This window comes from Spea bombifrons, chromosome 11, assembly GCF_027358695.1.
Source record: "Spea bombifrons isolate aSpeBom1 chromosome 11, aSpeBom1.2.pri, whole genome shotgun sequence".
NCBI classification, from domain to species: Eukaryota; Metazoa; Chordata; class Amphibia; order Anura; family Pelobatidae; genus Spea; species Spea bombifrons.
In genome coordinates this window covers 27,756,751-27,771,163 of record NC_071097.1, presented here as the reverse complement: position 1 = coordinate 27,771,163, position 14,413 = coordinate 27,756,751, and the positions used below count along the sequence as shown (strand labels likewise).

The window sequence follows — 14,413 nt, the reverse complement described above, 5'->3', positions numbered from 1 at the left end:
AGCCTATATAAGAGCAGAGCAGGCAGGGGATCCATTTATTTTACTAACTGCTTTATGTGACACTGCTGCACTGCATTTGAGTATTTTAAAGGGAGATCCTTGTGTGACAGGGTCTTCTTCTCAGTGTCTACCACTCTCTAAAGTGTTAATTAAGACCATTTAACCAGTCCACTACTTTCCTGAAATCCTTAACTCTTGACAGTCTTTCTTCCATCCATTGTTCTCAAATTCCCTACGCATTTATTTGTTTCCACGGCAACCAGACAGAAGAATGGCGCTTCTGAAAACGAAGGACAAGTTTCGTGGAATACAAAGAAAAGTTTTCCTCCGAAAACGAACACGATTTTTCCACCGTCGCCCAAGTCTAATAAATATTATCACTAAACATTTAAAGCTTTTATCAATAAGGAAGTTTTAAAAAACCTTTTCCACTCGATTTTACATATAGAGGTTCACATAATCACTTTCTTAACAGGGACACTCCAGCCATTATATGTACTTTAATGCATGATAGCTGAAGTCTTTTTACCATGGCTACCCCCCCCCCCATTACAAATTCATGGGAGGAATGCCACAGATTTACCAATAAAACCGGCTGGAGCACCGGCTTAGCGAACCTCACAGATGGGTCTAACGAGACCCCCATGCGCAGGCATGCAGATCGCTCCAACTGATTTCAATGGTATCTCTTTCATGCCTCCGATTGGCTTCTCCAAGATGCTTCTCATTAAGGTAAGTTCATTAAAAAAACATTTCGGCAAGTCTTCAGGAACAGCATATTGTGCCTTTAAGTGCAGGAAATAATAGTGTCACCTTAATATTAATTGTATGTTAATATGGACAGATCACTTTCACCAAAGAATTTCAGTTGACTGGGTCACTTAAGTGAATGTTGAAGGCTAGGCAAATTGTATTCACTATGAAGGAAAGTAATATAAATAAAAAGAACAACGCAATAAGTTAGAGTCACTTCCCAAAATTTTATTCTTGCCACATTATCCTTGAAACAAGGGGCAACACACTGAAAACGGAGAGAAATATTTGGAATTTGATGGTCACAGAAAAGCAACAGCCTCAGCTATTAGTGTCAGAATCAGTATATGGACTGTTAAAACAAAGAAAAAATGATTGTGTTATAAGGAGGATCCAAACTGTACCATGAGCCTCAGCTTGGTCAAAGGGGTGTTGATAACACACATCATACAGAACTTTCTAAAAGAAAAGAGTAGTTGTACGAGTAAATAAAGCCCAATGCAGAAGCCATTACCCATCAGTCCGGCACCTTGGATGACTTATTCTGTATGGTAAAACACAGCTATGGGTAGAAGGTGGGTTTACTGCTTTTTTTTTCTTTTTTTTTTAATCAGTAATGTAAAGACTTGGTGTTGATCCATCTGATGCATATTGGACCAGTCGCCAATTAAGACTAATGTAAAGGCAAATATAAAAGCTAAAGGGCAACCACAGTCACTTGGCAGAACTTAAAACCTCTACGTGCATCACATGCTCGTTCACAGTATTTGCCTGAACCCTTCCTCTAGCCCACTATAAAAATAATAAATAAATCACCTAGTCCATTTACTGTTCTCAACTCTGTACTCTTGAGATAGTTAAGGAATGCACCAAGGGGAGTTGCGATAAGTTATCAGCAGATCTGCTGATAAAAACTCCCAACAGAAGTACACCCCCCCCTCGCTCCCCAAGTCTCTACTATTAAGTGTCTATAGTTTAGCAGCATACGTTTGTGATCTCTCTCGGTTTCATTTTGAGTTCCAAAAAGCGACAAGGAGAAGGCATGTAGCCAAGCCTTACGTAATTTGATAGGGTATCCCAAAAAATATACATATTTATATATATTTCCCTCCCCAAATTTTAAGATACAAATATGACTCCAGCCACCAAGAAGGCGGCGTAAGTGCTAAGTAATATGTGCGTGCTGACAACGGCCTTAGTGACTAGTAGTTTTGATGTTTTAGGAAAGTCGACAGACTTTGGTATGAACGCTGTCATTAGAACCCAAAGGTGAATGCAACAATTTGGGAAGTGCCTCTTTCCACTCACCCCTTTTGAGAAGTGCTGTAGCAGACATCTTTTGATACAGAGGCACAAGAAATACAGCACAGAGATGGCATTAAACTCCAGACAAAATTAAATCACTAAATAATCCAGCTTTTGCTAGTAAGGTGGAAAAGCTGCATTACGGAACCATATGTCCCATTAATGACAAAGAACCTGTCCCACTGAGTGTTAAGTGCTGTCGCTATACAGGACAACTGTTACGTTATTTTATCACTAAATACGTCTTAAACTGTAACTACTGTGAGCACTGCCACGAAACAGATACATTCTACAAAAGGCTGTGTTTCCAGAACTGTATTCAGAGAAACAAATCCACCAAACTATACGTGGCTTTGGAGTGTGGTTCATTAAACAGAACTGTCTCTTTATGGTAAGTGGAGCTAAAACAGCAAGACAGCGCATTACAGTTGATAACTACAGTATCATCGCTGTCTTGTATTGCCTGTTGCATTGGGACAATGGAGGCTTGAGAGTCCATCTCATGTTAAGAACACATACATTAAAAAACAAATTCAGCTGGGAACAGATCATTAACTGTGTCTGGAGCTTCTCGGCAGGGCTCGATGTGGTGTAGGGCTTCAATGCCCTGCCCTCCTTTCCGCCTGTCGTTTGGTGATGATGTATTTGAAGAACTCGTACACAGACCACGATATGGCTGTGGAGGGCATCTGATAGATAATCCTAGCCTGAACACCTCGGAAGTAGGCAGTGACACCGCCTACTTGGTACACCGTCCTGAAGGCATTAGCCATGCCCGTGATGTGTCCGCTCATGTTAGAGGCGTTCAAGGCCACGGATTCCTGCGTGTTGAGCAGGGTCTTGCACACGTCCAGCGGTGTTGTGACCGCAGCAGCCACCGCTCCCGCGCACGCGCCGGAGACCATATGCGAAGTCGGGTTATATTGTCTGTGAGGATTTAGGTGCTCTTGCAGGAATTCATAGGCCATAAAATGGATGGCCTGGAAAGGTATATTCATAGTCAGTTGGGTTGTGTAGCTTCTGTAAAAGGCACCAGGTCCCTCATTCCGCCACACCGCCCTCATACAGTCAGTCACTCGCCGGTACGGGGAATTGTACATCTGCATCCTTTGCTTGATCACTTGTGTTTGTAGGGATAGCAGCAGCCCAAGGTGAAGAAGGTAGTCCAATCCATTCAAGAAGGTTCCCGACGGAAAGATTTAAAAACAGAAAACAAAAGTTATTAACTCCACCCTACAAAGTTGTACACGCAAAAGATTAGAAGCGGCTTGTATTAAAGGGTTTGTTATGCAGAATTTTGTCTACAACGGGACAATTATAGAAGTAAAATATTCATAAAGGGTTCTCGTGTATTTGAAGGTCATTGTGCTATACCACATACTACTCATCTTTAGAGATACTGTGGTTTATCATGTTCTACCAGAACACGAAATGTCATACAACATGGGGCTGACACAGCCTGGGAGCATATCTTGCCAAGGCTTCTGTATTTTATGTGGCCAGTGGAAGGGGACAGAAATTGGAGCTGGGGGCAGAAAGACTGATCTGCCAATCTTTAAAACTTGAATTGGGTGAACTAAAAGTGATGGGTGCATCTGACCAATGATAAGGGGTTGGAGTGGAGAACTGAACTGACCAAAGGATGGCACAACAACCCGAGAGGAAGAAGCAGAAATAGCCAAAGCCCTAGGGGTGACCCTGAAACACCTCAACTTATCCAGTTCAATCAGAATATGTAACATGAAGGAGAACATAACTACAACACTGGCATTCCAAACAAGCGCTGTGCTTTCTGAAACCTAAAAGATTATAACGGCTTTATTCTGGTCATACACAGGTTAGAAGTAGGCACCTCTTTGTGGATTGTGGAGGTTTATTATGCCCTCACCAAGTGTATACGTTTGGACCACACTGCCGTAACTCACAAATAAGTAACTGTGTTTAGACTACATATCTTAACACTTTTAATATGAATTTACTAGATCCAAGCAAGGTGACGTTATCCACACAGCTCTTACCTTCAGCTGGATTCATGGCGGCGTCATGTAACAGAGTCGCAACACACCCGGCAGCTCCTGCAAGATAAAAACTGTCACAAGTGAGGGAATGAAAGGCCAAAAGCAATACATTTACAGCTTGCCCTATATTATGGATAAACATGTAGCCACTTCAGATGATCAGCCAGAACCCACAGAGTAAACTGTTTGGAACTCCCAACATCCATGTTGCTTAGCTGTTTAAACAACTGCGGGGCTACCTGTGGGCACCCAGTTATCAAAGAAACCACAGGCTCTTCACAGCCAGGCCAGCAAAGCATGCAAAGCATTAAAATTATTTTGCAGCTGAAGGCCTATAAACTACCTAGCATGTCAACGGACCTTTTAGATCTCAGGTAGGGATCCAGATTCACATTGATGGACATTAAAAATAATGCTCATCTGGCAGAGAACACTACAATGTTTTATATTAGGCTAAAACCCCCACTGATGGCATAATGTAATCCTCATATACATGTACGCAGCTTTTTGTTTTCAAACTCTTTACGATCACAAAATACATAATGCTCAGTAAAAGCAAAGCCATCTACTCCTAATTAACCTATAAACGACTAGCCCAGAAACAAGCAGGAACTTGCAAATCGTGGGTGTAGCTTTACACCGATTCATTAAACTACCTTCGGCACAGAACATCATTAAAGTGACGTGCCAGCCAAACTATGCACAATAGCGTCTTTAAATATTTTCCCCTTGCAAGGGGCGATGACTCTGAAGAACCCCCCGCGCATGAGCAGCATCTGGCCTTGCAGGAGATGCATTCAGCCAAATGTATATCATGGTTGTCACTGCACTGCAGCTTCTCTTACAGCTAAGCATAGGTTTTTTTCCAGCAAAACATGTATTTAAATGACATACAAGGTACTTTAATGTGCGTTTTGTGTTGGCAGGGCTACACAGGGCAATGTGCTTTAACACAAGAACCCATCAGTTCTTTGGCTTTGGAAGAAAAGCAAGCCTTACCATTCTTAACCCCTAAACGGCAACTCAACCAAGACCCCATGCAGAGTTCAAGAATAGCCAATATTGGTCAAGGTCAAATGTGCTTTTTTACAGACCTTACCAAGAGTAATATCATTCAGTCATACTAATTACTTAGGACCTGACTCCCTTTATAGCCAAAGACTGATGCAAAATGCTAAAGGGCTTTACTGTCAAAACAAACCAATAATAATAATTGGAAAGCTAAAAACACAAGATACGTTTGGTATCACAGCAGATTGTTTCAGGGATTGGGTTAAGGTCACCTCTAGCAAACCTGTACTGAAAGTAAGCAGCGGACAACACTCCCCGGGCCAATTGTCGCCTGCATGTAGACAGCGTCAATCGTTAAGAAGAAGCTTGTAACTTGCAAAGGATGAGCGGCCTTCTCAAAAATCTAAGTGCATCTAAAAAATAAAACTTTGGCTCTTTTACAGCCAAAGTTGTTCGTAAACATGTAGTGAGGCTAAAATCATAGCTACATTCAGGGAATGTACTAGAATCCTGTTAATGCACTTAAGGTACATCAGTTTAGACTTAAGAAGACAAGTTAACTAAACAAGATGCAAGCACAAGTGGATTTCTTAGAATTCAAAATTCTGCTACCCCCAAAATACACCAATGACTGAAATTAGACACGGAAAAAAAAAAAACTTTTAGCGGTTGCAACAGAGGAGGTCCTGGAACGGCCACGGAGGAGAAGCCACAGCAAGCTCTGCTTTGACGTAGCTGCCCTCGATTTCCAGAGATCCAATGCTGGCATAGAGCTTCGTGCCTTTATAGCAGGCCGAGCGGATCAAATGAAATAAGCTGATGAACGCCTGTGCAGAAGAGTCAGAAAGTCTCAACGCAACATTAATGTTCTCTCCGGTAGCATATCAAATCAGCCGAGACATGCGTGTGACGTGTGCTTCACGTTATCAATGTGTTAACATACAAGCGCTATGAAACAGTCTGTTAATGGCTCCTGCGATTCACTGTCCAGCAGCATGTGAAAAAAAATCATGTGAATGTAATGGGTGGTCACTACATTAACATCATTTTGGAAAACAGTACAGTCATTGATCGCTTTAGTAAACTTGCTGAAGATGGTTCCTGAAAAACAAGGCTGCTGTAAGACCATTCTTTCCTCTCTCCAGTCTTATGATTCCCACCCCTGCAAATCCATTTAATTTGGAGTCCGAGAGCAAAACACATGATAGGGAATTGGTGCGGAAAGTCTTTGGTGTAAGTGTGTGCGCCAACTACATGCAAGCGGGCAACTAGGACCGCATTGGATTTTTTTCTACAAATTTTGCCCCTTAGCCAACACAATCTGAACTAGGAACTACCTACATTAATAATGGGTCCCACAAGTATAAACCTTTAAGGGAATATTCGTCATGCTTGTGTGATTAGAGGCACCCAATGTAATCAATATTTCCTACAGTAGATATTATTTGTTAGAAAGCTATGTTAGTTGGCAAGCCGAGCCCTGGCTACAAATAAATGTAGCGTGTAATATATGTTAAATGTTAATTAATTTGATTGTATTGAATTGCAGCGTTCGAGCCATTGAGAAATGACTGGCCAAAGATCATGTTGGAGACAAAGCTGTAAGCTACGTTACAAAAGTCTGTCCAGACTGACGTGACTCCTTAATATCATGCTTGCCTGGCAGCCCGTAGGAGGAACCAGGTGCCTATAAATCAGGGAAAGTGTCATATGCCTAGTGTTCTAATGTGTGGTGTTAGCTGCCTTAGGAAAAAAATATCCTGAAGTGTCTCCAGTGGAGGAATTGGCATTCTTAAATACACAAAAAAAGAAATTGTTGTTGATTACGCAGGACAGGAATCATGAATACCATTAGCGATATGGCTATTGCCCCCCGGGCGGATTACGTCACTCAATGTCTTTTTAAGTTTTTCGTAGCAGGCAAAATACAGGGCGTGAGCAGGGCCTGCCCCGGTCGCTGTAACATTCATTCCTCTTATCGGCCTCCAGATGCCTTCAGTGCGCATTATTTTCCACAAGGCCTCCATCACGTTGCGATAGCGGGCAGCGGGATCGGGCTGCAGACTCTGCATTCGGGTCTGAAACAGAAAGAAAACTATAATCAGACCACAAGAGCAAAGAGAGTGGAAACAGAAGTTCATGTTCAGCATCGCATGACTATAAAAAAACGACCGGCATCAGACACAAGATAGAACAAAACATAACCAATAACCGAGCCACCGGCTGGGATATATGCAATATATAGGTGCTAGAGAGAATGTGTGTGCGTGAGAGAGTGAGTGTGACTGCATTAGATTTCCAGAGCTTTAATACAACCCCAGGTATCAGTTTGCAGTGCATGTCTATCAAGGCGGCCCTATAATTCTTTAAATGTCTGGTTTTCTTTATCACAGCCTTCAGCTAAATCCAACATTGCCACAGCCTACATTATTCTAGGCCTTTTTTCCCCTTTATGGTTTACTTAGGCAGTTTAAATGTTCTTTGTAAGCGCCTGTGCCATGTACAGATTAGTCAAGATATCCGTTTACTTAAGGTTTTCTTCATCTCTAGCGCTATATGATGATTGCCAAACAGCCTCCGAGAGGAAAATGCCGCCACTAAGATTTCATAACCACAGACAAATTGCTTAACGCCATAATTATAAAGCGCGGCCTTCCCGGAATCTCACGCTGGCTGCTCGGTGCGTTTAAGATTAAGACGGCGTCACGAGCGCGACACCCACCGCTTTACTGCCAGCCCTGAGTATCACTTTGCATCTCTGGGCAACGTACAAGAACTATGTCCTGACCAGGAAGAGGAATCTTGCGAAACCCCTACTGAAAAGAAGTGCAATGAATATATAGATGCGCCATAAGTAATATATACCTCTCAAAAGGAATATCACAGCAATGCAAAACCTGCCGCAGGGAGTGTGAAGACAAGTCCAGTGGTCTTCTGCACCAACGCCATGGCAATTACGTGCCCAGGTGGGCATTACCCCCCCCCGACAAACCCACCTACACAGTATTAACTACATCAAGCAGAAAGGTTATCAGGACCAATTGAAAAAAAGGAACTTGAATGGGGATACTAGCTGAAGGTGACCCTGGATGCTGCCTCTATAATAGCAGAGACACAGGAGCTACTCACTAAACAATAACCGGCTACTTTCAGACCCCATGGAAATCATCTAATATATTCAGCCACGTAAAGAGACTCTGTAGCCTTCACATATAAAGAGTTTGAGAGCGGGGCGGTGCCTTTAAACCCCCACGTTGCACCTTTTGCAAATACATGGGGTATTCTGCGCTCAGCAAACCGGTGGTTGTAAATCCAACAGGATTTACAGGAACCTAAGTTATTATTTCTTAACTTATACGCTGACCCCGGAATAAATCTCACTAGCCCGCGGTGCGAGCTTTCCTCGCCGTTGGGTTATAAAAAGCATTTCAGGTTATGCCTCCTGACCACGTTATTCCGGGCAGTTAAATGTCAAACGCATCAACTCCCTGTGGTTATGAAACAACCCCTTCAAGACACTCTTGTGCCCCTATTGTCGCCCCACCAAGGAGGAATGCATATTAAAGTTACTTATTATGCATCCCTGATAAAAGTAGAACCCTTGACTTTGGGAGAAGCTGCAGCTCCGCACTGGCCCGCTCCCACCATGGTTCAGTTTTTGCACCGGGTTGGGCGGCTTAAGGGGCCGAACCCGCTGGAACTCGAACAAACCGAATGTGGGCAGAGCGCACTGACAAACCGGAGACGTGGGGTAAGAAAAGCAGGCAAATCACGCCATTCGCTGGCAAGGGGGGGGCAAAAGCTTTAATGTATAGGCGGCACTCGGCGATAACGGGCGTACGATGGCTGGACGGATCCTTTTAAGTGCTTCATACACTGAGAAGGGGAGATTGCTGTCACTATAAATAGAGGCTGATGATAAAACGCAGCGGCTGGTGTGATATGAATTACCGTTAAGGCTCCATACGGTACTTTTCATTCCTTATTAAACTACCGACCGGAAGTACACCGGGTGTTTCCTGATCCCGTCGGATACTTTTACATTATGAGCTGCAGCAAAACTCTGTTACAGAGACCCTCATCATACAGGCTCCTAGATTTGCACCAGGCTCAATTCAGGAACCATCTCTGGTTAATGGTCACCTTCCCCAGGAAACGCGCAGCATCAGCCTGCTGACCTTTTTCAGGACATGATACCCAGAAAGACAATGGGGTTTATTCACTAAAGGGAGAGTTGTGGGTTAAAGCTTACTATACATTACGAAGACCAGTCCCCTATAGGTTTTTGCTCGGCCCTGTATAATGTAGATTTAAACACGTGAGACGCTCCTCACATATTGAATTATACATTATACAAGATCAGCCAAGCCCCGCATAACGTATGGTGAAGTGCGGGGGTTGAAACCACAACTCTCCTGCACTCTCCATTTAGTGAAAAGACCCCAGAGCGAGGGGAAAAGCGCAATGACGGATTTGCCGGCTGCAACACACCGGCGATGTGGGTCTCCCCCTCCCCCCATGCACGTGTGTACCCCTCCCCCTACTCCCGCCATGTGGCCGCTATGCTGATAGTTTCCCAGGGTCAGGGCGGACCCAGGCCTTGGGATGGAGCTCTCACCTTGACACAGTCCACAGGGTACATGAGGCAGTGCTCCATAATCCCAGCCACGGCTCCGGCCAGCATGTGCGTGGTGACAGCAGAACCCTCCGGCAGCGCCTCATACTCTGGTTCGTTACTCCTGGCCCCCACTTCCCGGGGGCGGCCACTTGATGCCTCGTAGGCTAAGGGGGCTCCCACTCCAGCACTCAGCTCGGTGTCAGCGCTAGAGCCTGACCAGCCACGCCGGACCCAGGTTCCCAGCACCCGACCGGGGTCTCCAGCCGCTGCGGCTCGCTCCTTCAAGACGGCCTCCAACTCCATGCTACAGTCCCCGGGCTGCTCCTGGCCGCCGGCACGGGCCCCTGAGCGCCGCAGCTTAATGCGAGGTGGCTCCGATAGCGCCGTCGTGGCCCCCACCACAGCCTTCGGCCTCGGGGCCCAGGACACGCCCACCCCTCACCCATTGGGTTGTCATTGAAGCTGAAGGGAAGCGATTGCATAACCGCTTTTGCTGAATGGCTGCCGTTCATGTCCATCATGACTCTGCGCACGCTGATTGGTAGCCAAGTCCTACTTTTCTGGTTCTCCTTGTTTATCGCCAGGGTATTGGCTAAAGGATCGGTGACGGCGGGGTAATAAAGCCCTCTGCTGTATGGCTGAGGCGGATGTCAGTAATAGCCCAACCTCGTTTATTTCGTAAGATCTGAATCTGTCAGTCTTCTCCCAGAAGCACGCGGACGGGAGGAGGATCATTGACATGGGTGTGGCTTAGGGTTGCAGTGCAATATAGTGGGCCTTGAAGTGGAGACCCCAAGGTCAGGGCTGCAAGGTCATGAGATAGCAAAGGGAGAAGGGACAGCCCTGTCTCCTGGAGGGGTGTTAACCCTTCCCCAAACCGCCCGCAGTCATGGGGTATAACTTCATGTTTCTTGGCACCCTGTAAGCCAGCAGAATAGACAGGAGTCAAGATACTTTTGGGCTACAGAATGGAATATGATGGCGCTGTATAAATAATGCACTGGGTATATAATAATAAATAATAACCCGGGGTTTTCGTTCTAATCTCAGGAAGAAGGGGTAAAATCTTAGCATCACGCTGTCTCAAAGCCGACTCCGTCACACTCTCCAGTGATCTCATGGTATCTAAGCCTCCCGATCAGTGCTTTGGCTGACATCCCTGTGCGGTTTTTAAATAATGACACTCCAAGGGTTCTATGAGGACAGGTACCAGAGCCATTTGATTAACACATGCGATGAGTTGTTACATAGAAGGTTGTCCTAAAACGAGGTTTATATTCAGAGACTCTGAAGTATGATAAAGAAAAGACAAGGTTTAATCACTTACTCACGCCGTAGTAACGTAAGCACATATATATGTATTTCCGCAGTCATTAAATTACCCCCTGGTGGGTTTGGAGGGATCGTGGCCAGGGAGTGCGGGCTAGTTGTAATTCTGCTCCTGTCGCTGAGACCTTGACCCTGAGAAGCAGTACTTCATCCGGAGCCTACAAGGTGTGATGGTGTAAAGCACATCAGCACTAGACTCTGGAGCAGCGGAAATGTGCTCTCTGGAGTCATGAATCTGGAAGTCTGATGGACAAATCTGAGTTTGGCTGATGGGGGGAATGCATACTGTAAGAGATAATTGGGGCTGTTTTTCAGGGTTTGGGCCCCTTGGTTCCTGTGAAGGGCAGTGTTAATTCTACAGCAAAGACATTTTGGACAATGCTCTGCTTCCATATTTTGTGGCACCAGTTTGGGGAAAGCCCTTTCCTGTTCCAGCATGACTGCGCCCCATAAATCAAACAATTTCATAAAGGTGTGATGGTCAAGTGTCCAGAAACGTTTGCTCATATAGTGTACATAGCAGTGGCTTCAAAATGCAAAAAAAATAAAAACAGAAAATGGTAGGTGATTGGGGTGACAGTCTTTGCTGAAGCCAGTTGCACCAATACAGTATATTCTATTGTGTTTTAATGCCTTTCTGTGTGTGTTTTTCTTTTTATGGGAATTATTCCAGGAAACATGGCAGTTTATAAACTCTGGCCAAGGCCTAATCGCCTAGTCTGGAATATGTGGCTGGTCCTTATGGTAAAGCTTTCAGTTGTTTCCTGGGTCCAAGGATGAAATGCTGCCCCCCACCACCACCACCAAAACCACATCTACGCCCATTGTGTTATAGCATGATTAATAAAACTAAAATGAAATGATCATGTAGTTACTTGCAAACACACTAACATACCCAGATACACACAGTCACACACTAACATATCCAGACACACACACATAAGCAGGCATACCCTAATATACCCAAACACACTAACATACTCAGATACACAAGTAATTATGCTCACACATCATCACCAAGACACTTACACTAACTAAACCAGGCACGTTAACACACCCACACTCTTTTGCTTACACACACACACACTAACAAATTCATACTCACATACACATACCTAGACACGCACATAAACAAACTAATATACCCAGACACACACTAACAAACACACAAAGCGACATACCCAGGCATACACTAACATATCCATACACACTAACATAGCCAGACACACACACAACTAGCTTACTATGGAGAAGCCTCAGCCTGTCCTTAATGCAGAACGTACACATGCAATGTAGCATTACGTGACCCAGCTGAACCTTTCCTCCGCCTTGGAAATAGAGGAATAAGCGGTAAATTCGGAATAACTTGGTACTTACCTTTTTGTGCCTATTGCGGTGGGAGCAACTGCCTCCTTGCCTCCCCCCGAATTTATTCATGGGCTAACTTAGACTGTGTCTACCCCAACTTTCCATCAGTCCTCCCATTATCCAAAGCCCTATAATGTGTAGGTGACGTTGATAAGTGGCTTGGTACAGTACCACTTTCTATATGGAGAGATTGGGCTCAGTTTGCTTTGTATAGTTGGGACTGCGAGTTAATAAGGATTTGCCATGTATGAAAAAAAACACTCTGTACCTACTAAAGCTATTCTAAAAATAAATGGCTTGGCATGAAGGTAGCCCACATTTGGGGGGTCAGCAGTAATGCACTTATTTTATATGGTCTTTGAATGGTGAGTCTCCGCATCATGCTCATTACCCAGTATGTCTAACTTTGGGCACAGCGAGCATCTATTTCTTCTGTCACTTACCACCATCAGTATGAGACGATAGACATTTCTGTACCACAAGGACTTTCCTTAACTGAGGACTCTGGGGCTTTATGTGTTGTGCTATGAAACTTTGTCAAGTGCCAAGGAATCCCACATCCTCTAGATTGTAAGCTCATTGAGCAGGGCCCTCAACCTGTTGTTTCTGTAAGCCAAATTGTTATGTTACATGCTACTTGTTATGTCCTGTCTAGCCATTTTGCAGCACTACGAAATATGATGGCGCTATATAAAAAAATAAATAATAATCTCTTTTCTGGTCTCCTACGGTAAAATAGTCCTGTACGTTCACTGTGTTTAGTCAGTGGCATGTGTAGCCGTGGGAAAAACTGAATCGGGTCCAGATCAGCAGATAATGTACAGAAATTAATTCTTCCATGCCTTTGCTTTGTTAACACAATTTAACCCCTTATGGACCAGGCTATTGTTTGTACCCTTTGTGACCAAGGATTTTTTAATACTTTTGCGGTGCTCGTGTTTAGCTGTAATTTTCTTCTCTCCCATTTAGTGAAACCACACAAGTTACATATTGTTTTGTTTTTTTGCAGGACAAGAAGGGCTTGAGCTCTCTCTCACCTGACTGGTCCCCTAATCCAAGGGTGTCTATATTAGGCTTTATAAAATATTTTGATATATTATATTTTAATCCTTTATTTGTAATAAAGAATCTATACTGTCTGATGATGTTACATAAACACTCTTTTACATCCCTCTTCTGTCACACTATAGCCACTGGGTTAAGCAATGTGTGGCGTTGTCAATCCCAATTTGTTTTAGTTTCAATAAAGTTGGTGTAAAAAAAATGATGACGTGTCATTAAGTACATACAATACCGGCTCCAGACTTCCGGGTGGTGAGTGTAACGGTGCTTTTTGTGGTGTTATTTGTCTGCAAGGTGTTTTTTTTTGTGAGGTGCGTTGATTGAAATTTCACTTTTTTTATATTGTATTTTACCAACGTGACGAATTGGATGATAAGTGTGAAATATTAGGTTGTTTTTTTACGAAATCCGACAAATAGGAATCCTCTATGTAAAAAGAGGAAAAAGTGATTCTAAGACATTCTGGTTTCGTGTTCGTTATGAGTTTGTCTAACTTTATTTAAACGTGACCAGTGTGAGGGGAATCATTTAAGTGTTCGGTTTGTGTTAAATCCTATATTAAATAAAGCTTGAAAATCCTAGCTGCTTTAGAAATTAACTCTTTAAACCCTGGTTAGAAATTCAGCCCTTTTGGACATGTATCTCAAAGACTATTAAAGATATATGTTGCAAACTTTGGGGTTACCATAGTAATTTGGAAATGGTAAAGCTGCCATCTAAAGATTAAGCATACTATATATATAAAAATCAAATCTTTTTAAATATGTTGTACAAAATAAAATGGTGGGTGCTCCATTGCTGGTTATGTGTATTTATATTTTGTTTGAACCTTGGCCGTTTACAGCTTGACGTGTCTGAATTTGACTCACCCAGGTTTTATATGGCTGAGGTGGCCCCAAAGTATGTATAAACCGCTTGAGTAGTATGAGATTTCTGGCCTTATCGTTTG

The 14,413-nt window shown here is 43.7% G+C and overlaps 1 protein-coding gene across 1 annotated transcript; it reads right to left on the bottom strand.

The window, feature by feature from the left end:
• Nucleotides 1-960: 960 nt before the first annotated feature.
• Nucleotides 961-10,118, bottom strand: SLC25A28 (solute carrier family 25 member 28). Its single transcript, XM_053450097.1, has 4 exons — nucleotides 9,706-10,118; nucleotides 6,937-7,165; nucleotides 4,077-4,133; nucleotides 961-3,178 (listed from the first exon to the last, which is right to left on the bottom strand). The coding sequence occupies exons 1-4, from the start codon at nucleotides 10,006-10,008 to the stop codon at nucleotides 2,658-2,660; spliced, it is 1,110 nt and encodes a 369-aa protein (XP_053306072.1). The 5' UTR covers nucleotides 10,009-10,118; the 3' UTR covers nucleotides 961-2,657.
• Nucleotides 10,119-14,413: the final 4,295 nt, after the last annotated feature.

What these genes read in the sequence shown, in the direction of transcription:
- SLC25A28 (XM_053450097.1), bottom strand. Translation starts at nt 10,008, where the DNA reads ATGGAGTTGGAGGCCGTCTTGAAGGAGCGAGCCGCAGCGGCTGGAGAC. An exon ending in ACCCTGTGGACTGTGTCAAG is followed by an intron (nt 7,166 to 9,705) that starts GTGAGAGCTCCA and finishes TTTCTGTTTCAG; the next exon opens with ACCCGAATGCAGAGTCTGCA. An exon ending in CAATAGCCATATCGCTAATG is followed by an intron (nt 4,134 to 6,936) that starts GTATTCATGATT and finishes TTTATCTTGCAG; the next exon opens with GAGCTGCCGGGTGTGTTGCG.